The sequence below is a fragment of the Gekko japonicus genome, unplaced genomic scaffold, assembly GCF_001447785.1.
Source record: "Gekko japonicus isolate JY-2015 unplaced genomic scaffold, Gekko_japonicus_V1.1 scaffold424, whole genome shotgun sequence".
NCBI lineage: Eukaryota > Metazoa > Chordata > Lepidosauria > Squamata > Gekkonidae > Gekko > Gekko japonicus.
Window position 1 is genome coordinate 287,257 of NW_015165247.1, and position 27,370 is coordinate 314,626.

Below are 27,370 nucleotides of genomic sequence, written 5' to 3' on the forward strand. Positions count from 1 at the left end.
ATCTTCTACATGACAGCCCTTCAGATACTTGAAGGCTGCAGTCATGTCCCCCTCTAAGCCTTCTCTTTCCCAGGCTAAACAGACCCAACTCCTTCCGCCTTTCCTCATAAGACTTGGATTCCAACCCTCTCACCATTCTGGTTGCCCTTTTCTGGACACGCTCGAGCTTGTCAGCATCCTTCCTAAAACGTGGTGCCCCAAACTGGACACAGGACTCCAAGTGAGGCCTGACCATAGCAGGATAGAGCAGAACTTATACCTCCCGTGATATGGACACAAGGCTTCTGTTAAGGCATCCCTGACCCATGTTTGTCCAGCCGCTGCATAAAGACTGCCAGGGAGGGGAAGCTCACCACCTCCCCAGGCAGCTGATTCCACTGCTGAACTCCTTTGACTGTAAAAAAAATAAAACCCGAATTCAAAGTTCTGTCATCTCCTCTGAACAGTGGTAGCTTGATGGAACCTCTGTGGACAGAGGCAGTATATCTGAGTAACACGATTGGAACAGGGAACGGGGGGGGCTAGTTTCCTTTATGAGGAGCTCCCTAAAGACATTCACTCAGGTAGGGGTGCCAACTCTGGCTTGGGAAATTCCTGGAGATTCGGGGGCACTACCGGAAGGTGGGTTGAGAGTTTTGGGAAGGGAAAGAACCCAGAGGAAATCTGATGTGACAGAGCCCAGCGAGGACTGGGTTTAGGGGGGACTTCCGTGGGGTATAATGCTGAAGAAGAAGAGGAAGAAGAAGAGGAGGAGGAGGAGATTGGATTTATACCCCGCCCTTCACTACCCAAAGGTGTCTCATAACGACTTACAAACTCTTTTCCCTTCCCCCTCCCCACAACAGACACCCTGGGAGGTAGGCGGGGCTGAGAGAGCTCTTGACAGGAACTGCTCTTTTTCAAGAACAGCTCTGACAGAACTTGTGACAGACCCAAGGCCATCCAGCCAGGTGCAAGTGGAGGAGTGGGGAATCAAACCCGGTTCTCCCAGATTAGAGCCCACACACTTAACCACTACACCAAACTGGCCCCCATTTTGAGGAGGAGGAGATTGGATTTATCCCCTGCCCTTCACTACCCAGAGGAGTATCAGAGAGACTTACAAACTCCTTTCCCTTCCCTTCCCCACAACAGGTACCCTGTAAGGTCGGTGGGGCTGAGAGAAACTGCTCTTTTTTTCAAGAACTGCTCTGAAAGAACTCGTGACCGACCCAAGGTCATCCAGCAGCTGCAAGTGGAGGAATGGGGGAATCAAACCCGGTTCTCCCAGATTAGAGTTCATGCACTTAACCGCTACACCAGACTGGTGGCCTGGAGCCCCCCTGACCAGCGTTTGTCCAGCCGCTGCTTGAAGGCTGCCAGAAAGGGGGAGCTCACCACCTCCCCAGGCAGCCGATTCCACTCTTGCACAACTAATTCCACCTCTGGTCTCTCTTGAGGCAGGGGGGGAAAGGCAGGGTCACTGGAGCAGAGGAGTTGCCCGCTGCAAGCCTGAAACGAAGCGGGAGGCAGCCCCGCCCTGCCCCGCCCCACTCCGAGCGGTTTCGCCAACTCATCTCCCAGGTATCACCTGGTTTCCAAACCCAGCCGGAAACCACTGCGGTGAACCAGCGGGGGCCGCCGCCCCCACCTCCCGCCTGCCTTTGACTCATCCCCTGACTCAGCCACAAGCAGAGCGCTTCCTCGTCACAAGGACAGGAGCCAGTTGAGGCCCAACGCGGACCCCCCTCCCCCTGCATGGCGGTTGCCTGCTTGCAAGCACACTTTGGCCGGGTTTCACCCAGCAGGATCTTCTCAAGTCATGCACGGCTCCCTGCAGTTCCTGCCAGGACTTTTTGCTGCAAGGAAACACCGCTGTCGAATGTCGACACCTAAAAATGTGCAAAAGCACTTTGGTTTGAGCTTCGGCCCCTTCTCCTCCCCCTCTCCCCTCCAAAAAAAAGAGAGAGAGAGAGAGAGAAGAAAGGAAAAGAAAAATACTCACTGCTGTCCTTGGGGCTAGAGAAGGCAGACACTGAATAAACTACTTCTGAGGGCGTGGAGAAGTATTGTAAGAAAGGCTGGGGGAAATCTACGGAGATTAGCGGTGGTGGGAAGCAACGCTCCCTCTAAGCTGTGGAGTCTTGTGAGCAAAAATTCTACTTTGTGAGCTACCGGCTTTAGAGTGGTGAGCAAGCGATTTGGCGGCTGCATAAATGAGTCTGCTCTGGAGCCCTCCTTTCTGAGCCGAGATGAAAATGTGCGAGCCGGAGGCTCAAAAAACTGAACTTGCTCACGCTCTCTCAGCTTAGAGGGAGCACTGGTGGAAACTGCCCTCAAGTGGTTTGAAGGCGATAATGAATAAGCCATACAGACAATTAAAACTTTCTAAGGACATACAAAGTACAAGTTTGGTATATTTGCAAGAAGAAGAAGAAGAAGAAGAGGAGGAGGAGATTGGGTTTATACCTCGCCCTTCACTACCCAAAGGTGTCTCAGAGCAGCTGACAAACTCCTTTCCCTCCCCTCCCCACAACGGACACCCCCTGTGAGGTAGGCGGGGCTGAGAGAGCTCTTGACAGAAACGTCTCTTTTTCAAGGACAGCTCTTGTCAGAACAACGGCTTGCCCAAGGTCACCCAGCCAGGTGCAAGTGGAGGAGTGGGGGAATCAAACCCGGTTCTCCCAGATTAGAGTCCGTGCACTTAACCACGACACCAAACTGCAAGAGATAAATGTAATGATACAAGGTGAAATATATAAACATGCGATAAATTAGGCATGAGTTTGTTAAACAAGGAATTGAAAGAATAATTTCCCCTCTTTTATGTTAGTTTTGTCTTTAAGAAAGTCTGGTTTTTAGAAATAAAAAAATTAACGAGGAAGTTGCAGCCAACTAATCCTAGAACCATAGAGTTGGAAGGGGCCATACAGACCATCTAGTCCAGCGATGGCGAACCTACGGCACGGGGGCCAGAGGTGGCCCTCAGAGCCCTCTTTGTGGGCACGCGTGCCATCGCCCCAGCCAGGCCCAGACCATCATTAAAGTGTTGAATTCTCTGTCAAATAATTTTAAGTCAATGAAAGCATTTGGGATTGCTTTCCTTACTTTGATTGGATCATCTTAAGTTAATGTATGGGTTGTTTTTTCTAAAGTAAAACCTCAGTATTCAGGTTAAATGGCCGTGTGGGCACTTTGCGATCAATAAGTGGGTTTTGGGTGGCAGTTTGGGCACTCGGTCTCTAAAAGTCTCTGAAAGGTTTGCCATCACTGCTCTAGTCCAACCCACTGCCCCAATGCAGGACCAGCCTAGAGCATCCCCGACAAGGTGACCATGTAGGGTGTTCAAGGCAAGAGACAAACACAGGTGGTTTGCCCTTGCCTGCCTGGACTTCCTTGGGGGTCTCCCATCCAAGGACTAACCAGGGTTGACCCTGCTTAGCTTCTGAGATCTGACATGGTTGGGTTCGGCTGGGCTAACCAAATCCAGGCCTGAGAACCGTAGGGCGGGAAAACGTCTTCAGCAGATAAAAATATACAAGCAGCAAGGAATTCACGTCCCAAAGGAGTCAGAACTTACTGGGATTCCCAACAGCCTCAGCTGAAGAGGGGCATCGTCACTCAGAAAATATACCTTCGGGACCACCTGAGACCCAGTTTGGTGCCGGGGTTTAAGTGCGCGGACTCTAATCTGGGAGAACCAGGTTTGATTCCCCACTCCTCCACTTGCACCTGGCTGGATGGCCTTGGGCAAGCCGTAGTTCTGACAAGAGCTGTTCTCTCAAGGGCAGTTGTCGAGAGAGCCCTCCCACCCCCACCTACCTCACAGGAGGGTGTCTGCTGTGGGGAGGGGAAGGGAAAGGAGTCTGTAAGCCACTCTGAGACTCTGAGTGACGGGCCAGGGGTATAAATCCAATCTCCTCCTCTTCTTCTGAAAGGTGCCACTGGACTCAAACTTTGTTCTAAAGTTTTATTCTGCAAAAGAAAGCTTAAACAGAATAAAATGTTGTTGGTCTTGAAGGTGCCGCTGGACCCAAACTCTGTTCTAAAGTTTTATTCTGCGCACGAAAGCTTATACCGAATAAAATGTTGTTGGACTTGAAGGTGCCGCTGGACTCAAACTCTGTTCTAAAGTTTTATTCTGCAAAGGAAAGCTTATACCGAATAAAATTTTGTTGGTTTTGAAGGTGCCACTGGGTTCAAACTCTGTTCTAAAGTTTTATTCTGCAAAGGAAAGCGTATACAGAATAAAATTTTGTTGGTCTCGAAGGTGCCGCTGGACTCAAACTCTGTTCTAAAGTTTTATTCTGCAAAGGAAAGCTTATACCGAATAAATTTTCATTGGTCTTGAAGGTGCCACTGAACTCAAACTGTTCTAAAGTTTTATTCTGCGCACGAAAGCTTATACCGAATAAAATGTCATTGGTCTTGAAGGTGCTGCTGGGGTCAAACTTTGATCTGGTGCTTCAGACCAACAGGGCGACCCCACCTGAATCTGTCTAACAAACAAAGTCTGCTGCCTCGGCCAACCCCGGTGGATTTTTCTTTTTTCATTTCAAACGTACACTTCAAGAGTTGTAAGAATGGCCTTTTTCCAAGGGCCTGGACAGCCAAAGTCCTTCTGTGCGTCGCCCGAAAATCTCTCCGGTCTCTAGAAGAGGAGTCCGGAAGTCCCCGAGAGAAACTTGACTCAGCAGAGCCCTGCATAAATTACAGGCAAGAGACGCTCCGGTTTCCAGTCTGCGCCGCAGCCGGAGGCCCTGGAGAGGCCGGCTTTGTATCGGCCTGTTGTTCTCCAAGAAACAATTAACTGGGCCAGCCACAAAAGGCTCTTTGGCCCGACTGTAGAGCCAGCCTTTTCCCCGCCGCTCACCGCCAGCTGGAAGACTGGCTTTAAGGGCTGCCAACAATTCTCAGCTCGCCAGGAAGGTTCAGAGAGGAGAAATGGTGCCACGGAAAGCGTGCTGGGTTTGGGAGAGAGCTGAGTCAAAAGGCGTATTGTGCTTTCTAAACCAGAAGGCTACACGTGATTGGGGGTGGAGGGGGGTGGCTTAGTGTCTGCTGCCATACAGCCGGTCCCAGGTTCAATCCCTGGCACCGCCAATTTAAAGGAACAGATAATAATAATAATAATAATAATAATAATAATAATAATAAGAATAAGAAGAAGAAGAAGAAGAAGAAGAAGAAGAAGAAGAAGAAGAAGAAGAAGAAGAAGAAGAGGAGGAAGAGGAAGAAGAGGAGGAAGAGGAAGAAGAGGAAGAAGAGGAAGAAGAGGAGGAGGAGGAGAAGAAGAGGAGGAGGAGGAGATTGGATTTATCCCCCGCCCTTCACTACCCGAAGGAGTCTCAGAGCAGCTTACAAACTCCTTTCCCTTCCCCTCCCCACAACAGACACCCAGTGAGAAGAGATTGGATTTACACCCCCGCCCTTCACTACCCACGGGAGTCTCAGAGCAGCTTACAATCTCCTTTCCTTCCCCTCCCCACAACAGACACCCTACCCTGTGAGGTAGGCGGGGCTGAGAGAGCTCTCTTGAAGACTGCTCCTGAGACAGCTCCGAGAGAACTTGTGACTGACCCAAGGTCACACCAGCAGCTGCACGTGGAGGCGTGGGGAAATCAAACCCGGTTCTCCCGAATTAGAGTCCGTGCTCCTAACCACGACACCAAACTGATTTGGATGGACTGGTAGTCTGATACAGTACAAGACAGCTCCATCTGTTCATGTGTGCTCAAACTGCAACTGGATCTTCCAGAAATAAATCAAACCCCCCAACGAATGCACGCTTCCTCACAGAAGAGAACAGACCCATATAAAGTGGCAGTGAGCAGTGGCTAGTATCTAAATATCCAGAGATGGCACAGTGCAGTGGTTAGAGTGCTAGGCTGGCATCTGGGAGATCCAGGTTCGAATCACCCTAGCCTACCTCACAAGGCTGTTATGAGTATAAAATGATGGAGAGGAGTATGATGGAAGCCACTTTGTGTTCCCAGCGGGTAGGAAAGAAGTACAATAAAATCAGTCTACACAAATGATTAAGGCCCTTCCAAACAGGGACTTCGGAGTGAGAATCCTAGAATCACAGAGTTGGAAAAGGTCACAGAGTCTAACCCCCTGATCAAAGCAGGATCGACCTAGAGCAGTGATGGCGAACCTTTTAGAGGCCGCGTGCCCAACCTGCGACCCAAAACCCACTTATTGATCGCAAAGTGCCAACACGGCCATTTAACCTGAATACTGAGGTTTTACTGTAGAAAAAACAACTCATACATTAACTTAAGATGATCCCAACAAAGAAAGGGAAGCAATCCCAAATGCTTTCATTGACTTAAAATTATTTGACAGAGAATTCAACACTTTAATGATGGTCTGGGTAGGGTTGCCAAATCGGACTTACCTCGCCGGCAGGGGAGTCTGGGGTGGCTCCCGGAGCATGCGCGCACGGGGAGCATGCACATTACAGGGAAGTGACGTCATGACGCCGGGCACGCTGGGGGCGGGGCCGCAGCCATTTGAGGGGAAAACATAGAGTTTTCCCCTCAAATGGCTGTGGCCCCACCCCCAACGTACCCGGCGTCATGACGTCACTTCCCTGTGATGTGCACGCGGGGGTGGGGTTTCCCCCGGGGCCCGATTCCGCGGGGGTGGAAATCGGGCCTCCAAAGCGGGGGGAAATCCGCCCCCCGGGGGGACTTGGCAGCCCTAGGTCTGGGCCTAGCTGGGGCGATGGCACGCATGCCCACAGAGAGGGCTCTGAGTGCCACCTCTGGCACCCGTGCCATAGGTTCGCCACCACTGGCCTAGAACATCCCTGACAAGGGTTTGTCCAGCCGCTGCTTCAAGACGGCCAGGGAGCTGGTGCCACTGCTGCAAAACTCTGATTGTCAAAAAAGGTTTCCCTAAGATCCAGCCGGTCCCTTCCCACCCTTAGTTTCAACCCATTCTTGCGCGTCCTCTCCTCTGCTGCCCACAGGAACGGCTCCTTGCCCTCCTCCAAGGGAAAGCCCTTCCCATATGACTCTTGCTACAGAAGGTGAGGGATCTGCCCCTTGATTCTTTGTGGGCTCTCTGAAGGAGGAGACGGAGACCCCCAGAATGGACAGCAACCAAACTCTGTTCCCGAAAACACGTTGCAACTGCATTCGAGACGCGAGTCAGGCCTACCGGGGGGGGGGGAGCGCTCCGAGGGCATGAAATATTCATCCGCTCTTTTGGCCATGCTGAAATTCCACCCCACCGTCTCCTCTGACAATCATCGGAAGGTTGCAAAGCACGCAGAGTTCAAGGAGAGAAAAGGAGAGGTACCCCTTTCGGCCGGTCTGTGCCAGCTCTCCACTGACAGCCCGAAGAAAGGCTGACCTTTGAACAAACAGCATCAGACAACAAAAAAAAAGAAGAATTTTTTTTTGCTGCGTCCCTTGAACCCATTCCCCCAACGGCGGGCCTTTCTCCCAGCACAAGGAGCCGTTCCCCTGAACCAAGACAGGAAAAGCCCCTGGTATCCGGGAAGTCTCCTTCTGCCTCTGAAGGGTCTCTTGCACCAACAGGAGGGTGCTCGTGCCCAGAGAAAGTGCTGCCGTCAGCAGAACAGATCCACATAACGGCAGAACAGATCCACAGGATCCACCAGCTCTCTGCAGCACGCGGTGCCAGCGTCTCACACTCTTTACGGCGTTTCCATTTGCCCCTGTCTCTGTCTTGCTTTCCTTCAGAAGGAAGCAGCCACAAATGGACCACAGTGACTCAACCAAGGTTGCACCCCACCAATGTTCCCTGTGAAAAAACTGATCAAGTCCAATTACAGTCCACAAATTTGCTGCTGCTTCTTCTTTTTGTTTCTTTATTTTACGTCATGCAGTACTGCTGCTGCTGCTGCTTCCAACAACTGTCACGCAACTACAGATTTCCCAAGTGAACACTCTGTTTCCCTCAATGCTTCGTCAGGTTGCTTTACACTTGGAGCCCATGCTCTGCGTCTCCTACTCAGAATTAATCTTGTATTTTCTTGGCATCTGCTGGCTCTCATGATTAATTCCGAGTAGGAGACATAGCACAGGGGCTCCAAATATAAAGTGACCTGACGAAGCATTGAGGGAAACAGATTGTTTACCTGGGAAATCTGTAGTCGCACGGCAATTGTTGGAAGCAGCAGCAGCAGCACTGCATGACGTAAAATAAAGAAACAAGAAGAAGAAGCAAATTTGTGGCCCGTAATTGGACTTGAATCAATTTTTTCACAGTGAACATTGGTGGGGTGCTTCCTTTAGAAGGAAAGCAAATCTTCAAATCACCTTTCGGATATTTTTCTCTCGTTTTCATCATGGGTTGGTGGAGTCCTATTTTGCCTGGGTCCCAGATACCAAGGCTACCTTGTGACGATGGATGGGGAGGGTCACAGGATACCACACTGACCATTAATGGACTGTGTTAAAACAGACCTAGGGGACTATAGCCGTCTTTCAGAGCCAGGGTTACTAAGAGGCAGAGGTAAAGAGGAACTCTCCGGAGGGAAGGTATCCCTTAGAACAGGGGTCCCCAACCCGGTGCCCTCCAAGAGTTTTCAGAAAGTAGGCAGAACTAGATGGGACTTTTGCCCAACAAGGCTTCTACACTGGCCATTGGAGATTTGACTTCGCTGTGCAGGTTTTTAAAAACGTTGCTTTGGCAGCAGCTGAAGAAGTGTGCATGCGCACGAAAGCTTACACCCAGAATTAAACTTTGTTGCATGTGCACGAAAGCTTATACCCAGAATTAAACCTTGTTGCATGTGCATGGAAGCTTACACACTTTGTTGTATGCACACGAAAGCTTACACCCAGAATTAAACTTCATTGCACGCACACAAAAGCTTACACCCAGGATTAAACTTTGCTGCATACACACGAAAGCTTGTACCCACAATTAAACTTTGTTGCATGCACACGAAAGCTTGTACCCAGAATTAAACTTTGTTGCATGCACAAGAAAGCTTGTACCCACAATTAAACTTTGTTGCATGCGCACGAATGCTTGTACCCAGAATTAAACTTTGTTGCATGCGCACGAAAGCTTACACCCAGAATTAAACTTTGCTGCATGCATACGAAAGCTTATACCCAGAATTTGTTGGTCTTAAAGGGGCCACTGGACTTCAACTAAAATCTACACTGTGAGAGAAGGAAAACTGCATTGCCCGCAGGCTCCAAAAGGTTGGGGACCCCTGCCTCAGAGGGAGTCCTCGATCCTGCCGCCCACCGTTACGGATCCCTTCACTCAGGGCAGCGTTAGATCAGCGGCAGGCTCGCGTTCCAGCCAAAGAGCAACACCCGCAGGATCGAGCCGGTTTCCACCACGAGCAGATTCTCAACCCCTCTAGACACTGCAAACCGTGCAACTCATGGATTTGGGGGCAGGCACTCGACAGCAGCAACGTGAAACAGGGCAAAAAAGCACACGTTTTGTTTAGAGGACTCGGGGATAGACCCCCCCCCCCCGATCTGTTCCACTAACGGGCAGTGTTCCCTCTAAGCTGAGTTAGTGTGAGCCAGCTCCGTTTTTTAGCCTCCAGCTCACAGATTTTCTGCCTCAGCTGAGGAAGGAAGGCTCCAGAGCAAACTCATTTATGCAGCAGCGGAATCGTTCGCTCACAACTTTGATGCCAGCGGCTCACAAAGTAGAATTTTTGCTCACGAGACTCCACAGCTTAGAGGGAGCGCTGCTCACGGGTGCTCTTCCCCCCCCCGTGTGGGGCACTTTCTGCAGTGGCGCAAGACATCAGGGGGAAGTGCTGCTGTTGGTGGATCGGATCCACAGGATCCAACCCTAGGTATCGTTCTCTCAGCGCCTGGAGATCCAAGGGGAGAAGTCGACTCCGAGACATCGCCTCGCTTCTCCTTATTTCCTGGTAACGCGGAGGAAGAATCGCCCCTTCCAAAAATACCGCCAAAACATTCGTCTCTGCCGCTCTAAACAATGCAAGGTACGTCACGGCTATCTGCTGGACTTACACGGGTTAGGCCTCACTCCACACACCAGCACGGTCAACTTCGACAAGGTGAAATAAGCGTTCCCCTTTAGAGATTCTAGATCCTTGACCTCCAGAGGGGTTCCCCCCCCTTGCTGACCTGTGACCTCAGCAGCTCATGGGAGGGGGGGACAAGAAGAGGCAGGGGCGGATAACATCACGGTACTGAGGGCGGTTCCCAGACCACGGGCCCACCACTCTAGGCACAGTATTGGTCCCCTGTTAACTCTGTCGGGCCCAGGCCCTTAACCAGGGTTTTGTGGCTTGCGGGCCAGATTTTTTCCTGGTGGGGCTGAGGTTCTCAGTGCAGAAAGGAAAGCCATTGAGCCAATCGAAAGCTGCGACCAGGACAGATCTCTAAATTGCGAGCTGTCGGCCGCTTTAGAGGACAGTTCTCAGCGGCTGCAAGTTAATCGCTTCTGCCGGCCTAAGCAACAGTTCTGAGAACAAGCTGGCAGGTGGGGGGGGGGGAAGACTTCTATAATCAAGAAAGCTAACACTTAGGCAGAGAAACTCTCTTAAAGGAGACAAGTTTCTTAACACAGAGAAGGGATCCTAGAGGTCACCTACTCCAACCCCCTTGGCTCAGTGCGGGGAATTAATCAACTACAGCACCCCACTCTGCTTAAAGGAGCGCACGCCTTTTAAAAAAACGTTTTAAAATGATTGAAAAAAGCATTTACAGGAGAAAGTCTTGTGGGGCTGTGTCTTTAAGAAACGGGGCAGAGCCCACCAAAGCCCCCCTGTAACTACAGGTGGGACTAGGCCCCACCTAAGGCACCACTGGATCACAACTGACCAGTGAACGCGCAATGTGGAACCTTTAAGGCAGATGTCCCCAACGCAGTGCCTGGGAGTGCCATGGCACATTGCCAACACCTTTCTTGGCACCTGCCAAGTATTTTTAGGAAGTAGGGCTTTTTCCCAGCAAGGCTTTTGATTGGCCATGGAGGTTTTTTTTAAAAAAACGTTCCTCCGGCGGCAGCTGCCACCGCAGCACAAGCACTGTGTGACCAAAGATAAGCCTATTTGTGACTGGTTCTGCCTTCTGCGGCAACCGTTTTGTGGCCGCTGTTTTCCCGGCAGCATCCTTGACACCGTGCGGGATTTCCAACGGTGCCCGCCAGCTCAAGAACAGTGGGGACCCCCTGCTTTAAGGGCAGCCTTCCTCCAGGAACCCATGCCCGCTGTTCAGGCACCGAAGCTCCCGAGACCCTCGGCCCCGGCCCCCGTTACCTCGTCATCGTTCTCGACTTTGGGGTTGCTGGCCGTCCGCTTCAAGTTGCTGCTGAGGCTGATGCTGACAGTGGCGTCCGACTTGGATCTCTGGTGAGTCCTTTTGGAAGGTGAGAGCCCCGTGTCGGGCGCCGGGCTCAGGGAGGGCAGCTCCCTCTTGCGGTGGGCCGGCTTGAGCTCGTCGGAGAGGATGAGCTTGCGCAGCTTGGTCCCGCGGGAGTGGCGCTGGGTGGAGATGTGCATGTCCGAGGAATAGGCCCCCAAGAGGAGGGCGCACTGGAGGGAGAAGTTGATGCTCTGCCGGCAGCGGTGGACGATGTACGGCTTGATGGCGTCCCCGACGTCCTCGTCCATGTGGATGTACATGTTCAGCAGCTGGGGCAGGTAGAAGTCCACGTCCTCGTTGCGGAAGCAGAAGAGCCGGTTGCCGATGTACGCCTGCACCCCGGGCTCCTTGGAGTTGTAGAGGTATGAGATGGCCATGGAGATGTCGAAGAGCTTCGACTCGAACAGCCGCAGCAGCCACGACTGCTTGGCCGAGTTGTTCTTCTGACGCCGCCGGGCACTCTTCACCGTGTTGAACAGGCGCTCCTCCTCCTCCTGGATCTTGTCAGGCGGGTCATCCAGACACTTGATCTCACAGCACTCCCCCACGCTGCCGTTCGGGAACGCCGGGGCAGGCCGACGAGCGCCGGCCGTCCCACCGCTGCCGCCGCCCTTCAGCTTGATGGACCCGTCCTCGGAGATGCAGTGCATCAGCTTGACCTTCTCCAGGACCTCCTCACAGGCCTTCTTGGCCACCTCCGGGTCGATGACCGCCAGCTCGCCGACGCCTTCCGTGATGACGTCGAGGGAGGGCGTCCCTCCATTCCCCTGGGTCGGCGCCGCCGAGGAAGTCTCTTCCAAGTCGTTCGCTGACACCACGTCTAGGGTAGAATCGCTCATATCCGAGGCTGGTCTGTAATCTTTCAAAGCTGGAAGACAAGGAAAGAAAAGGAGCTGAGCGAGCAGCCTGCCGGGAGCGGACTTTCGAGGTGGAACCGTGATCCTCTTTCTACAACCCAGGACTCGTTTCAGATTCGCCCAGGTCAGACGTGACCACACGGGAAGCTGCCTTACACTGAACCAGACCACTGGTCCACCAAGGTCAGCATCGTCTACTCAGACTGGCAGCTGCTCTCCAGGGTCTCAGGCAGAGGTCTTTCCCATAGAATCATCGAGTTGGAAGGGACCTGCAGGGTCATCTAGTCTAACCCCCCGCACAAGGCAGGAAATTCACAAATACCTCCCCCCCACACACACAGCTAGCGATGGCGATAAAGGGCTGGGTCGGCGGATGTGTGGCTGCCTGGCAAAGTTGCCCGTTTCATTTCTCTCCCATCCATCATGCTGGATGGCGTTGAGAAGTGGTGATGCTTGCTGACTTTTCTTTCTGCAGGAGGGGCCATGGCTCAGTGGAAGAGCCTCTGCTTGGCATGCGGAAGGTCCCAGGTTCAATCCCCAGCCTCTCCAGTTAAAAAGGACCAGGCAGGAGGAGAGGTGAAAGACCTCCGCCTGAGTCCCTGGAGAGCCGCTGCCAGTCTGAGTAGACAATACACCAGTGGTAGACAATGACCAAGGGTCTGATTTAGCATAAGGCAGCTTCCTGGGTATGCTTTTGGGGAGAACATAAGAACATAAGAGATGCCAATGTTGGATCAGGCCAAAGGCCCATCCAGTCCAACACTCTGGGTCACACTGTGGCCAGAAATACCAGTGCCATCAGGAGGTCCACCACTGGGGCCAGGACATTAGAAGCCCTCCCACTGTTGACCGCCCCCCAAGCACCAAGAAGACAGAGCATCACTTGCCCCAGAGTCCCTATCTATACCTTGTGGCTAATAGCCACTGATGGACCTCTGCTCCATATGCTTATCCAATTCCCTTTTGAAGCCGTCCATGCGTGTAGCCGCCACCACTTCCTGTGGCAGTGAATTCCACGTGCTAATCACTCTTTGGGTGAAGAAGTACTTCCTTTTATCTGTTCTAACCCGACCGCTCAGCAATTTCATGGAGTGCCCACGAGTTCTTGTATTGTGAGAAAGGGAGAAAAGTACCTCTTGGTACCTCATTGGGCAGGGGGTTGGACTAGATCAGTGGTGGCAAACCTACGGCACGGGGGCCAGAGGTGGCACTCAGAGCCCTCTCTGTGGGCCCACGTGCCATCGCCCCAGTCAGGCCCAGACCATCATTAAAGTGTCAAATTCTCTCTGCCAAATAATTTTAAGTAAATGAAAGCATTTGGAATTGCTTTCCTTACTTTGTTTGGATCATCTTAAATTAATGCATGAGTTGTTTTTTCTAAAGTAAAACCTCAGTGTTCAGGTTAAATTGCCGTGTTGGCACTTTGCGATAAATAAGTGGGTTTTGGGTCGCAGTTTGGGCACTCGGTCTCTAAAAGGTTCGCCGTCACTGGACTAGAGGGTCTGTATGGCCCCTTCCAACTCTCTAGGATTCTATGACCTTTTGAGGCAACACAAAACAACTCCGTACCATCACCCACTGCCTGGTCCTTCTAACTGGAACTGAACCTGGGACCTCCTGCATGAATACATGAAGCTGCCACAGGAGGTGGTGGCGGCTACAAGCATGGACGGCTTCAAAAGGGAATTAGATAAGCATATGGAGCAGAGGTCCATAAGTGGCTATTAGCCACACGGTATAGATAGGGGCTCTGTGGCAAGTGATGCTCTGTCATCTTGGTGCTTGGGGGGGGGGTCAACAGTGGGAGGGCTTCTAATGTCCTGGCCCCACTGGTGGACCTCCTGATGGCACTGGAATTTCTGGCCACTGTGTGACACAGAGTGATGGACTGGATGGGCCTTTGGCCTGATCCAACATTGGCGTCTCTTATCTTCTTATGGCTTCTCTTATGTCCTTACATTAAGAGCAGAGGTCCATCAGTGGCTATTAGCCTCAAGGTATCGATAGGAACTCTCGGTCTGGGGCAAGTGATGCTCTGTCATCTTGGTGCTTGGGGGGGGGGCCAACAGTGGGAGGGCTTCTAATGTCCTGGCCCCACTGGTGGACCTCCTGAGGGCACCTGGTATTTCTGGCCACTGGGTGATACAGAGTGTTGGACTGGATAGGCCTTTGGCCTGATCCAACATTGGCACCTCTTATGTTCTTATGAAGCTGCCTTATTCTGCATCCAGCCCTTGGTCCGGCAAGGTCGGTATTGTCTACTCAGACTGGCAGCTGCTCTCTAGGGTCTCAGGCAGAGAGGTCTTTCACCTCACCCACTTTTAGCCTGAGATGCCGGGGACTGAACCGGGGACCTTCTGCGTGCCGAGCAGATGCCCTGCCACTGAGCCACGACTCCTTCCCAGTGCAAATGAAAGTCAACAAGACTACTCACCTTCCACCACCACCCATAACTTCCTTAATCGTTCATAGCTTGAAAGGGAAGGGAAGAACCATCTTTTTTTGCAGAGCCCCGCCACCTGGTCGCCTAGGAGGATCGGTGACTCGGGACAGGTGACCAGCTTTCGACAAGGTGGGCCTCAGCTGCTTTTAATCTGCCCCCCGTGATGCAAGCCATTGTGATCCCAGCAAGGCAGAGATCTGGGCTGCAGCCAGGGACACCTAGGTCCAAAATCCCACTGATGCCTCAAACTGTCTAGACGGAGACAGGCCCAGGTTCCGGGTAGTTAAGGAGAGATGGAAGTAAGGCGGCCGATTCCAGGTTGGGAAGTTACTGGAGACAGTAACTGTCCCTGGGAAGGGACGTGATGTCATACAGTCTGCCCTCCCGAGTCTCCATTTTCTTCGGGGGAGCTGATATCGAGAGGCTTGAGATCAGCTAGAATCCTGGATAAATTCCAGGACCCATAGGGAGGCCGGGAACCCCAGGCAGAAGCAGCCTGCAGAACCAGCAGCAGAAGCAACAGGACTTCTATTTGCTCGTCCCAGAGAGAAAACTTTAAGAGCAGGAAAACATTAAACAGAGCCCGGCAGGATCAGGCCAGCGGTCCACATAGTCATAGAATCACAGAATGTGAGAGTTGGAAGGGACCTTGCAGGTCATCTAGTGCAGCCCCCTGCACTCTGCAGGAGCACAGCCAAAAGATAGCCCTGCAACAGACCCGAAAGATGGTCGTCCAGCCTCTGCTTGGAAACGTCCAGCGAGGGAGCCTCCACCACCTCCCGAGGCAGTCTGTTCCACTGCTCAACCACTCTGACAGTTAGGTTCTCCTGATATTTAGCTGGTAACGACTCCCTTGTGATTTCCACCCATTAGATCTGATCTTGCAATCCGAAGTAAGAGAGAATAGATCTGCTCCGTCTTCTACATGACAGCCCTTCAGATATTTGAAGACTGCAATCTTGTCCCCTCTAAGCCTTCTCTTTCCTAGGCTAAACAGACCCAACTCTTTCAGCCTTTCCTCCTAAGACTTGGATTCCAACCCTCTCACCATCCTGGTTGCCCTCTTCTGGACATACTCGAGCTTGTCAACATCCTTCATGGTGCCCAAAACTGGACACAGGACTCCAGGTGAGGCCTGACCATAGCAGAATAGTCCAGCATCCTGTTTTGCACAGTGGCTGCCCAGCTGCCCCGGAGGGCCAACAAACCCCACACAGAGGGCAAGGCCTTCCTTCCCCTGATGCTGCTTCCTAACATGGGGATTTAGAGGTTGACTGCCCCTGAACATGGAGGTTCGCTTTAGTCACCGTACATAGTATCCAGCGACGGAGCTTTCCTCCATAAATCTGTCTATGTCCCTTTTAAAGTCATCTACGGCTGTGGACATCAACATATCCTCTGGCAGCGAATTCCACATTATCATCACTCATCGAGCAAAGACGTATTTCCTTTTGTCCGTCCTGATCCTACTGCCCGTCAGCTTCATTGGATGCCCCGAGTTCTAGTATTCTGGCAGAGGGAGAAAAGGCTCTCGCTGTCCACTCTTTCTATCCCGTGCATAATTTTATAGAGGGCGCCTGCCTCAAGAACTTTGGTTTGAGGCTGAATTGTCTGCCCTATTGGGCTGTCTCCCCACAGCTCCTGCCTGGGCTGAGTCCCCCAGCATCACTCCGGCCACCGGATCAAGAGGCGTGCTCAGCTCCCAAGACTATGCAGCCGCCATTTGGTGCCTTCCACCAATGCAAGGACCCAACAGACTCTGTCGTTAGCAGAACCAGCCCTTATGGGTAACACAGAAACTAGGGATGGGCACAAACTGAAAAAAATGTGTTTGGTTCATGGCTGAGCCACGAACTGAACCAAACCAGGCTTGTCCGCGATTCACGGCCCTGCAAACCCCCTTGAAAGGGACCACAGTCCCTTTAAATTGGGTTTGTAGAAAGCCACACAAACAGCCGAGTGGCTGAGAGGTGCTCCCTGCGTCTCAGTTGCTTTTCAGGCTGTCTTCTGCAGTCCCTTTAAAGTTTAAAGGCACTGCACAAGACAGTCTGAAACAGCTTGAGAGGCAGGGAGCACCTCCACCCCACTCAGGTTTAAAGGGACTCAGAGTCCCTTTAAACCCCTGCTTTCTGATCCATCCACTAACCACCACAAACTGCTTTAGAAGTTCGTGGAAGTTCATGGCAATAGACCTGTTATGAACTCCTGTTCGCGAACCGCAAACAGGGCAAAATTCGCGACAAATTTTGCTTCATGGTTTGGTTCGTGCCCATCCCGAACGGAGACCTTCCCTGGCAGCCTCTAGACACACGCTAAGCGGGACGTTAACGGCTCCCGCCAATCCCAGGAAAGGGTGGTGTTCTTTGCCACACTCAACTCGCTGCACGGAAGAGGGCGACGGGGCTGCCGCCTCATGGAAAACTGTGCTCCGTAACGGCTTTGTAAAACGTAACCGAAGATCTAGAGCTGCTGTCTTTTTTTGTAAAAAAACAAAAAAAAACCCCTCAACAAAAATCATATTAGGTAAAACAAGAATGAGGAATTGTTCCTGTCCCTGAACACCGTGTTCCTAACTCATCAATAATCATGAGCCACCTGAACATGCCCGTAACCCATGTCAACACTGACCTTTTCACCCTCTGCAGTGGAGATTTTACCAGGCTGACAGGACCCAGATGGGATTATCCAGGCATCCGCTGGCAACTAACGGATGTGTCTTTGCGGCTCGCCGTACGAATTTCATCTTGGGAACTGACCGGCTTTGCCGCCAGTGCCCAACACAAACGCCAGCCCTTGTGGACATCCCTTGTCCCACAGAGCCTAGACAGCACCGACCCCATTTCACAGATTTGGGGCAAGGAGAGAATTAAGACAGGCTGTGAAGAACTGAGGCCAAAAAGGGTTTGATTTAGCTTGAGGTCAAAACACTGGCTCAGTCTGGAGAAGATGACCCACAAAGGCCTCTTCCGTACATATTAAGAGGTTTACTTCGGTGTTGCTATGCTATAATGGGAAGCAGCGTTGCGCAAACACAGAAATTCAAAGAGAAACAGAGGATGGATTGCAATGAGGTGCTCAGGAAGAAAGCGTGGAGGGGGGAGTTTGCTAGATGTAAGAACACAACAAAAGCCTTGCTGGGTCAGACCAGTGAGGGTCCATCCAGTCCAGCATCCTGTCTCACACAGGGGACAACCAGTTCCTCTGGAGGGCCAACAACAGGGCAGATTGGCCGAGGCCTTCCCCTGAGAAGGACCTCAGAAGAGCCCTGCTGGGTCAGACCAGGGAGGGTCCACCTAGTCCAGCATCCCGTCTCACACAGTGGCCTCAACCAGTTCCTCTGGAGGGCCAGCAACAGGGCAGAGAGGCCGAGGCCTTCCCCTGAGAAGAACATCAGAAGAGCCCTGCTGGGTCAGACCAGGGAGGGTCCATCTAGTCCAGCCTCCTGTCTCACACAGCGGCCAACCAGCTCCTCTGGAGGGCCAACAGGGCAGAGAGGCCGAGGCCTTCTCCTGAGAAGAACAACAGAAGAGCCCTGCTGGATCAGACCAGGGAGGGTCTACCTTGTCCAGAATCCTGTCTCATACAATGGTCAACCAGTTCCTCTGGATGGCCAACAACACTGGGTGTGTGGAGGGGGAGGTATTTGTGAATTTTCTGCGTTGTGCAGGGGATTGGCCTAGATGACCCTGGAGGTCCCTTCCAACTCTATGATTCTAACAGGGCACAGAGGCCAAGGCCTTCCCCTGATGTTGCCTCTTGGCACTGAGATTCAGACGCTGACTGCCTCTGAATGTGGAGGTTCCTCTGTCACCATGGTTAGTAGCCACTGATAGAACTAGCCTCCATGAATCTGTTGAACCCCCTTTTAAAGCTGTTTATGCCTTTGGCATCACTACATCCGCTGGGAGCGAATTCCACATTTTATTAAAAAAAAAAACCACAGGTGCACTGCTGGATAAGGCCAGTGGCCAACCAGTTTGTCTGGAGGGTCAATGAACAAGGCACAGAGGCCAACGCCTTCCCTGGATTTTCCCAATAGAAGAAGAAGAAGAAGGAGAGATTACCGCCCTTCACTACCCAATGGAGTCTCAGAGCGGCTTACAAATTGCTTTCCCTTCCTCTCCCCACAACAGACACCTTGTGATGTAGGTGGGGCTGAGAGAGCTCCCTTAAGTACTGCCCTTGAGAACAGCTCTGAGAGAACTTGTGACTGACCCAAGGTCACCCAGCAGCTGCAAGTGGAGGAGTGGGGGAATCAAACCCGGTTCCCCCAGATTAGAGTCCACGCTCCTAACCACTACACCAAACTGGCCCCCGGTCCCACGTCCTCAGCGTGCAACGGGAGACTCCGGAGGAGTGCCCTAGTGGTCACATGTCCCACTAGGCTGTGGGGCAGGAAGAAACTGGTGCAGACAGAGGACTCAAGGGAAGGCGAGGGGAACCACAATCAGCAGCCAGACGAATTCTCCCCCTTCCCCAAAAGGGAAGTTCTCAGAAGTTCTCACTCAACAGCTTTCTGCCTCCCGTAGTTCTCACTCAACAGCTTTCTGCCTCCCGTTAAAGTGCGACAGATTTACAGCCGGTGGAATATGTTCCAGCAGGTCACGGGGCCTGCAACTAAATACTTCCCTGCTAATTGAAAGCTGCCTTGACTGGGACAGCCCAGGCAAGCCGGTCGGGAGCTAAGCGGGCTCGGCCCTGGTTAGGACTTGGATGGGAGACCACTGAGGAAGTCCGCAGAGGCAGGCGATGGCAAGCCCTCCTCTGTTCGTCTCTTGCCTCAATCCCAGGGATCTCCAGTTGAACAGACCAGGCAGAAGGTGATGTGAAAAGACCTCCTCAGCCTGAGACCCTGGAGAGCTGCAAAGAGGGGCTGTGGCTCAGTGGAAGAGCCTCTACTTGGCATGCAGAAGGTCCCAGGTTCAATCCCCGGCATCTCCAGTTAAAAGGACCAGGCAGGAGGTGATGGGAAAGACCTCCGCCTGAGCCCCTGGAGAGCTGTAAAGAGGGGCTGTGGCTCAGTGGAAGAGCCTCTACTTGGCATGCAGAAGGTCCCAGGTTCAATCCCCGGCATCTCCAGTTAAAAGGACCAGGCAGGAGGTGATGGGAAAGACCTCCGCCTGAAACCCTGGAGAGCTACAGAGAGGGGGCATAACTCAGTGGCAGAAGCCTCTGCTTGGCCTCTAGAAGGTCCCAGGTTCAATCCCCGGCATCTCCAGTTGAAAGGACCAGGCAGGAGGTGATGGGAAAGTCCTCCGCCTGAGACCCTGGAGAGCTGTAAAGAGGGGCCATAACTCAGTGGCAGAGCCTCTGCTTGGCATGCAGGAGGTCCCAGGTTCAATCCTCGGCATCTCCAGTTAAAAAGGACCAGGCAGGAGGTGATGGAAAAGACCTCCGACTGAGACCCTGGAGAGCCACAGAGACGGGCCATAACTCAGTGCCAGAATGTCTGCTTGGGATGCGGAAGGTCCCAGGTTCAATCCCCGGCATCTCCAGTTGAAAGGACCAGGCAGGAGGTGATGGGAAAGTCCTCCGCCTGAGACCCTGGAGAGCTGTAAAGAGGGGCCATAACTCAGTGGCAGAGCCTCTGCTTGGCCTGCAGAAGGTCCCAGGTTCAATCCCTGGCATCTCCAGTTGAAAGGACCAGGCAGGAGGTGATGGGAAAGTCCTCCGCCTGAGACCCTGGAGAGCTGTAAAGAGGGGCCATAACTCAGTGGCAGAGCCTCTGCTTGGCCTGCAGAAGGTCCCAGGTTCAATCCCTGGCATCTCCAGTTGAAAGGACCAGGCAGGAGGTGATGGGAAAGTCCTCCGCCTGAGACCCTGGAGAGCTGTAAAGAGGGGCCATAACTCAGTGGCAGAGCCTCTGCTTGGCATGCAGGAGGTCCCAGGTTCAATCCTCGGCATCTCCAGTTAAAAAGGACCAGGCAGGAGGTGATGGAAAAGACCTCCAACTGAGACCCTGCAGAGCCACAGAGATGGGCTATAACTCAGTGCCAGAATGTCTGCTCGGCATGCGGAAGGTCACAGGTTCAATCCCCAGCATCTCCAGTTGAAAGGACCAGGCAGGAGGTGATGCAAAAGACCTCCACCTGAGACCCTGCAGAGCCACTGCAAGTCAGAGTGGATGAGAATGACCTTGACGGACCTGGAGAAGTGAGCAGTGACTCACAAAGGCTCCTACCCTGCCACACATTTTGTGAGGCTTTGAGGTGCTCTTGGACGCTTTGCTCTTTTCTCGATGGAACTGATTCAAGATAAAGGGACTCGTGTGGGATAAGGCAGCTCGTGCGTTCATGTGGGAGCCTGTACACCACATGACCCTTCCCTGCACGGGCGATGTGCACCACGGGTCCCTGCCTGTAGACTAGTGCTTCGAGCCGCTCTCGGGACCCAAGCTACTCGGGTGGGGGGTGCCGAGCCGTGACCTCAGCCTAAGGTAAGGTAAAGGTCTCCCTTGCTCGAAAGCCAGTCGGGTCCGACTCTAGGGTTGCGGTGCTCCTCTCCATTTCCAAGCCGAAGAGCCAGCGCTGTCCGAAGACGTTTCCGTGGTCATGTGGCCGGCATGACTAAACACCCTTCCCACTGTAGTGATCCCTATTTATCTCCTTGCAATTTTTTGCTTTCGAACTGCTAGGTTAGCGGGAGCTGGAACTAGAGACGGGCGCTCGCTCCGTCATGCGGTGCACTCGGGTCTCAAACTGCTGAACTACCCACCTTCCACAGCCTGCAGTTCAGCGTCTTCACCACTTGAGCCACCGCAGCTCCTTGACCTCAGCCTACAAGCCCCTAAAGCGACCAGCCTGCACAACACCTTTCCTTTAGGCTAGCTATTGGGGGAGGGGGGTGCCATTCCTCAAGGGAAGAGATTCGGCTCTTACGGACCCCCATTATTCTTATTCATTTGCTCATTTTCCAGCATTGCGTATGCCATTAAATGCCAACGGTGCCCTTCAATTCTCTACATAGGACAAACAGGTCAAACCCTCCACCAAAGGATAAATGGACACAAATCTGACGTCAAGAATCACAAGACTGAGAAACCTGTAGGACAGTGATGGCGAACCTTTTAGAGACCGAGTGCCCAAACTGCGACCCAAAACCCACTTATTGAACGCAAAGTGCCAACACGGCCATTTAACCTGAATACTGAGGTTTTACTTTAGAAAAACAACTCATACATTAACTTAAGATGATCCAAACAAAGTAAGGAAAGCAATCCCAAATGCTTTCATTGACTTAAAATTATTTGGCAGAGAATTCAACACTTTAATGACGGTCTGGGCCTGGCTGGGGCGATGGCACGCGTGCCCACAGAGAGGGCTCTGAGTGCCACCTCTGGCCCCCATGCCGTAGGTTCGCCACCACTGCTGTAGGAGAGCACTTCAGCCTTCTAGGATACTCAATAGGGAACCTCAAAGCAGCTGTTTTATTGCAAAGGAACTTCAGAAAGAGATGGGAACGGGAGACTGCTGAATTACAAATTATTACAACTCTCAGAACAATGGAACCCCCAGGACCTCCAAGGTAGCCTTCTCAGAAGTGCTACCTGTTCCACGCGCAGGGCCGGAGAGACAGGCACAGATCGGGAGTCTCAATGCGATGGTGTAGGGGGGAAGGGTTCAGGTTTGTTAGGCACTGGGATGCTTTTTGAAACAAGAGGGAGCTGTGCAGGCGAGACGGTCTCCACTTGTCCCGAGAAGGAACCAGGCTGCTGGCACTTAAAATCAAAAAGGTGGCAGAGCAGTTTTTAAACTGAATGTTGGGGGAAAGCCGACAGGAGATGAAAAGTCTCTGGTTCGGGTTGGCTCATCTCAGAGAGGTGAGGGGGTACCGGTTGCTTTTCTACAGGGAGGTGAATTGAAATTGTCCACAGAGGCCATGACTAGTGACATGGACTGCCTGACAAGGTCTCGAGATAGCAAGAGGAAGGTGGCAGGCTTAACCAGTATGGGAAATTACAGCTGTTTCTATACAAATGCTTGAAGTGTCCGAGGTAAAATCGGGGAGTTGGAGTGCTTGGTTTTGGAGGGGAAAATAGACATTGTGGGTATTTCAGAAACTTGGTGGGATGAGGAAAATCAGTGGGATACGGTGATTCCCGGTTATATATTATATCGGAAGGATAGGGGGGGAAGGGTTGGAGGTGGGGTGGCTCTGTATGTCAGAGAGGGTATAAAGTCCAGAAAGATCGAGAGGCTAAGAGAATTGGATTCGCTTCTTGAAGTTCTGTGGGTTGAAATAGGGGGGCCAAAAGGAAACTTAACACTGGGAGTTTGTTATCGCCCACCGGATCAAAAGATAGAGGAGGATTATAAAATGATGAATGAATTAAAGATAGCAGCTAGACAAAAACACTGTGTCGTAATAGGTGATTTTAACTACCCACACATTGATTGGGTCAATATGTGTTCTAGTCGAGAGAAAGAGATTGAGTTTCTAGACACTCTAAATGACTGTGCTATGGAGCAGATGGTCATGGAACCTACCAGGGGAGAGGCGATCCTTGATTTGGTCCTAAGTAACACTCAAGACCTGGTGAGAGATGTAAAAGTGATTGCACCGCTTGGGAACAGTGATCATAATGTTGTTGAGTTCAACATTTGTACAAATAGGGAATTGGCCAAAAAGACTCACACAACCACTTTTAACTTTAAAAGGGGTAATTTTTCTGATATGAGGGGACATGTGGGGAGGAAACTGAAGGGAAAAGTAGAAAGGGTCAAAACCATTGGGGAAGCTTGGAAACTGTTTAAAACTACAATTCTAGAAGCTCAAATAAAATATATTCCGCAGGTTAGGAAAGGCACAAACAGGTATAAGAAAAAGCCTACATGGTTAACAAACAAAGTAATGGAAGCTGTAAAAGGTAAAAAGGATTCCTTTAAGCGGTGGAAAGCTAGTCACAGTGAGGCTGATAAAACAGAACACAGGCTATGGCAAATAAAATGCAAGTCTGTGGTCAGGCATGCAAAAAGGGAATATGAGGAGCATATAGCAAAAAATGTAAAGACCAACAATAAAACTTTCTTCAAATACATTAGAAACAGGAAACCAGCCAGGGAGGCAGTGGGGCCCTTGGATGACCAAGGGGTAAAAGGAGTACTGAAGGATGATAGGGAAATGGCTGAGAAGCTAAATGCATTTTTTGCCTCCGTCTTCACTGTGGAAGATGAGAGGTGCTTGCCCACTCCAGAGCCGCTGAGTTCGGGAGGGGTGTTGAAAGACCTGAGTCAGATTGAGGTGACGAGAGAGGAGGTCCTAAAACTGATAAACAACTTAAAAACTGATAAATCACCAGGCCCAGATGGCATACATCCAAGAGTTCTGAAAGAACTCAATTGTGAACTTGTGGATCTCCTGACAAAAATATGTAATCTCTCCTTAAAATCAGCCTCCATTCCTGAGGACTGGAAGGTAGCTAATGTCACTCCCATCTTTAAAAAGGGTTCCAGAGGAGATCCGGGAAATTACAGGCCTGTCAGTCTGACGTCGATACCGGGTAAATTGGTGGAAACCATTATTAAGGAAAGAATTAGTAGGCACATAGATGAACAAAACCTATTGAGGCAGACTCAACATGGGTTCTGTAAGGGAAGATCTTGTCTCACTAACCTGTTAATGTTCTTTGAGGGGGTGAACAAACATGTGGACAAGGGGGATCCAATAGATATTGTTTACCTTGACTTCCAGAAAGCTTTTGATAAAGTTCCTCATCAAAGGCTCCTAAGCAAGCTCAAAAATCATGGGATAAAAGGACAAGTCCTTTTATGGATCAAAAACTGGCTAATTAATAGAAAACAGAGAGTGAGTATAAATGGGCAGTTCTCCCAGTGGAGGGGTGTAAGCAGTGGGGTACCACAGGGATCAGTACTTGGTCCACTGCTTTTTAACTTGTTCATTAATGATTTGGAGTTGGGAGTAAGCAGTGAAGTGGCTAAATTTGCGGATGATACGAAGTTGTTCAGGGTGGTGAAAACCAGTGAGGATTGTGAGGCACTCCAAAGGGATCTGTCAAAGTTGGGCGAGTGGGCGTCAACATGGCAAATGGGGTTCAATGTGGCCAAGTGCAAGGTGATGCACATTGGAGCCAAAAATCCTAACTATAAATACACGTTGATGGGGTCTGAACTGGCAGAGACAGATCAAGAGAGAGATCTTGGAGTTGTAGTAGATAACTCACTGAAAATGTCGAGACAGTGTGTGACTGCAATAAAGAAGGCCAATGCTATGCTGGGGATTATTAGGAAGGGTATTGTAAACAGATCAGCCAATATCATAATGCCGCTATATAAATCAATGGTGCGACCTCATCTGGAATACTGTGTGCAATTCTGGTCACCACACCTTAAAAAGGATATTATAGCTTTGGAAAAAGTGCAGAAAAGAGCAACTCGAATGATAAAAGGGTTGGAACACTTTCCCTATGAGGAACGGTTAAGGCGCTTAGGGCTCTTTAGTTCTCACAATACAATAACTCGTGGGCACTCCATGAAATTGCTGAGTGGTCGGGTGAGAACAGATAAAAGAAAGCACTTCTTCACCCATAGAGTGATTCACACGTGGAACTCACTGCCACAGGAGGTGGCGGCGGCTACAAGCATGGACAGCTTCAGGAGGGAACTGGATAAACACATGGAGCAGAGGTCCATCAGTGGCTATTACCCACACAAGGTAGAGATAGGAATTCTCAGGCTGGGGCAAGGGATGCTCTGTCTTCTTGGTGCTTGGCGGGGGGGGCCAACAGTGGGAGGGCTCCTAGTGTCCTCTGGCCCCACTGGTGGACCTCCTGATGGCCCCTGGTATTTCTGGCCACTGTGTGACACAGAGTGTTGGACTGGGTGGGCCATTGGCCTGATCCAACATTGGCTTCTCTTATGTTCTTATGTTCCCGTGAGGTAGTTTGGTAATATCAGGACGGAGTGGCAACAGCCACAAACCAAATTCATGGCAGACGTTTCGAAAACAAGGAAGAGGGCGGAGGAAGCCACATTCCCGGGTCACATTGTCCACCGCCGCCTACTAATTACGGGGAGAGGCCACTCACGGCCCACCCCTAGGCACGATGGCCTCTTGACGCCCCAGGGGAGTCCCATGGGGCCTTTTCAACTGCCATCAAATGATCAGAAGCAACGTTAAAAGGCCCTGACAGAGGCCAATCCAGCCCAGCATCCTGTTTCCGTCCCAGGCCGGCAGCACACCACCCAGACGCGAGAGATGAAAGCAACGGCCGTTCCCCACTGTCTGTATTTTGAGGCACACTGCCTCCAGACGGGGAGGTTCCATTCAGCAGCCTTATTCGTAGAATAAGAGGTGTCGGGAGACATCCATCTGCCGTTAAGTCGCAGAATCCTTCTCCAAGGCCATTCCAGTCGGCTGCCGCCGCCACTTCTCATAATCATGGGACAGCGAGCCCAGTCAAGTCAGCGACAAGGGGCGCAATGCAGTGTGAGCCACACAGAGAAGACACAGGAACCTGAAGGCTATTAAAGCTGCATTCTTCTTTTGGGGAGACGGTTTTACCTTTAAGCCACCCTCTGTGTACATAAGCTTGGTAGATTTCTGCTGCCACCAGGAATTAAAAAATCCAAATCTCTCTCTTTTGGTAGAATGACCTAGGGTCTGGGCACTTCAGAGGACTATGTAGCCCTGAGGAAGGACTATTCTGATTTCTGGGATAAGTTCAAACAAAAAATGATTTATTTAATAAAGAACAAAATAGGTTTCTGGTTATTTTGAACTGTTGCTGATGAAAGGAACTTGTAAATATAATTGGCAAAGCTTGGTGTCACAAACAGTCTCTCAAACTCCCAAAACTCCACTCTGACAGGCGTAGACAGTCTAATCTCTCTCTCTCTCATCTATATAGCCACACAGGCTGAACTCTTTGTCTTATTCACGCAGAATAGACTCAAAACTCATATTCACACAGACTAAACTGTTTGTCTTATTCACACAGAATAGACTCAAAAACTCCCATAGTCACACAGACTATGCTCTCTCTTCAAACTTCACACACAGAATCACCTCATAGACATCTCTCCTCCCACACTCTCCTTACAGTACTGTAGTCAAACTAAACATTGAAAGAAACACGCACACCAAAACATGAAATCACTATAGGCACGCTTTGCCTTTCATGGCTTCACTGCATGGACTTTTTCTTTCAATTAACATTCATTCAATAAACATTCATGGTGACCCCTGGCCCTAGGGATGCCCTGGCCTATTGGAACTTTCTGCCAAATGACATCAGGGCCCTGCGGGATCTGATGCAATTCCACAGGGCCTGTAAGGCAGAGATGTTCCGCTGGGCTTTTGGTTGAGGGCAGCAGAGGATTCCTTATTGGCTGGCACCCTTCCTCTCGCCCCCCCCCCTTTGTTCTGAACTCCCCCCTGCCCAGAAAATTGGCCAGTAGTCCAGAATTGGGATAAAAAAATATTATAGGACATCATCTTGGATCTTTTATTCTGAATCTGAATTTTTATTAAGTTGTACATTGAATTTTAATGTTTTGTATATTTTATGGCATTATGCCCCTTAGTACATCGCCCGGAGCCTGGCGTAACCTGGGACAGGTTGATTAATAAATTGAAAAAATAATACCAACAACAACAATCATCATATAATCAGGGGTCATTTCGTAGAATAAGAGGTGCAGGAGCTCATTAGCATAACTCATTGACATAACTCATTAGCATATGCCACACCCCCTGACCTCACCGGAAGTGTGTCAGAAGGCAAC

At 51.1% G+C, this 27,370-nt stretch overlaps 1 protein-coding gene across 1 annotated transcript in view; it reads right to left on the minus strand.

The window, feature by feature from the left end:
* The window catches only part of PI4KB (phosphatidylinositol 4-kinase, catalytic, beta), a 92,677-nt gene that overhangs the window by 53,532 nt on the left and 11,775 nt on the right, over positions 1-27,370 (minus strand). Inside the window, exon 3 of the mRNA XM_015410092.1 lies at positions 11,222-12,195. Coding sequence (XP_015265578.1) covers positions 11,222-12,166 — 945 coding nt within the window. The 5' untranslated portion in view covers positions 12,167-12,195. The remainder of the gene's footprint in view (positions 1-11,221; positions 12,196-27,370) is intronic.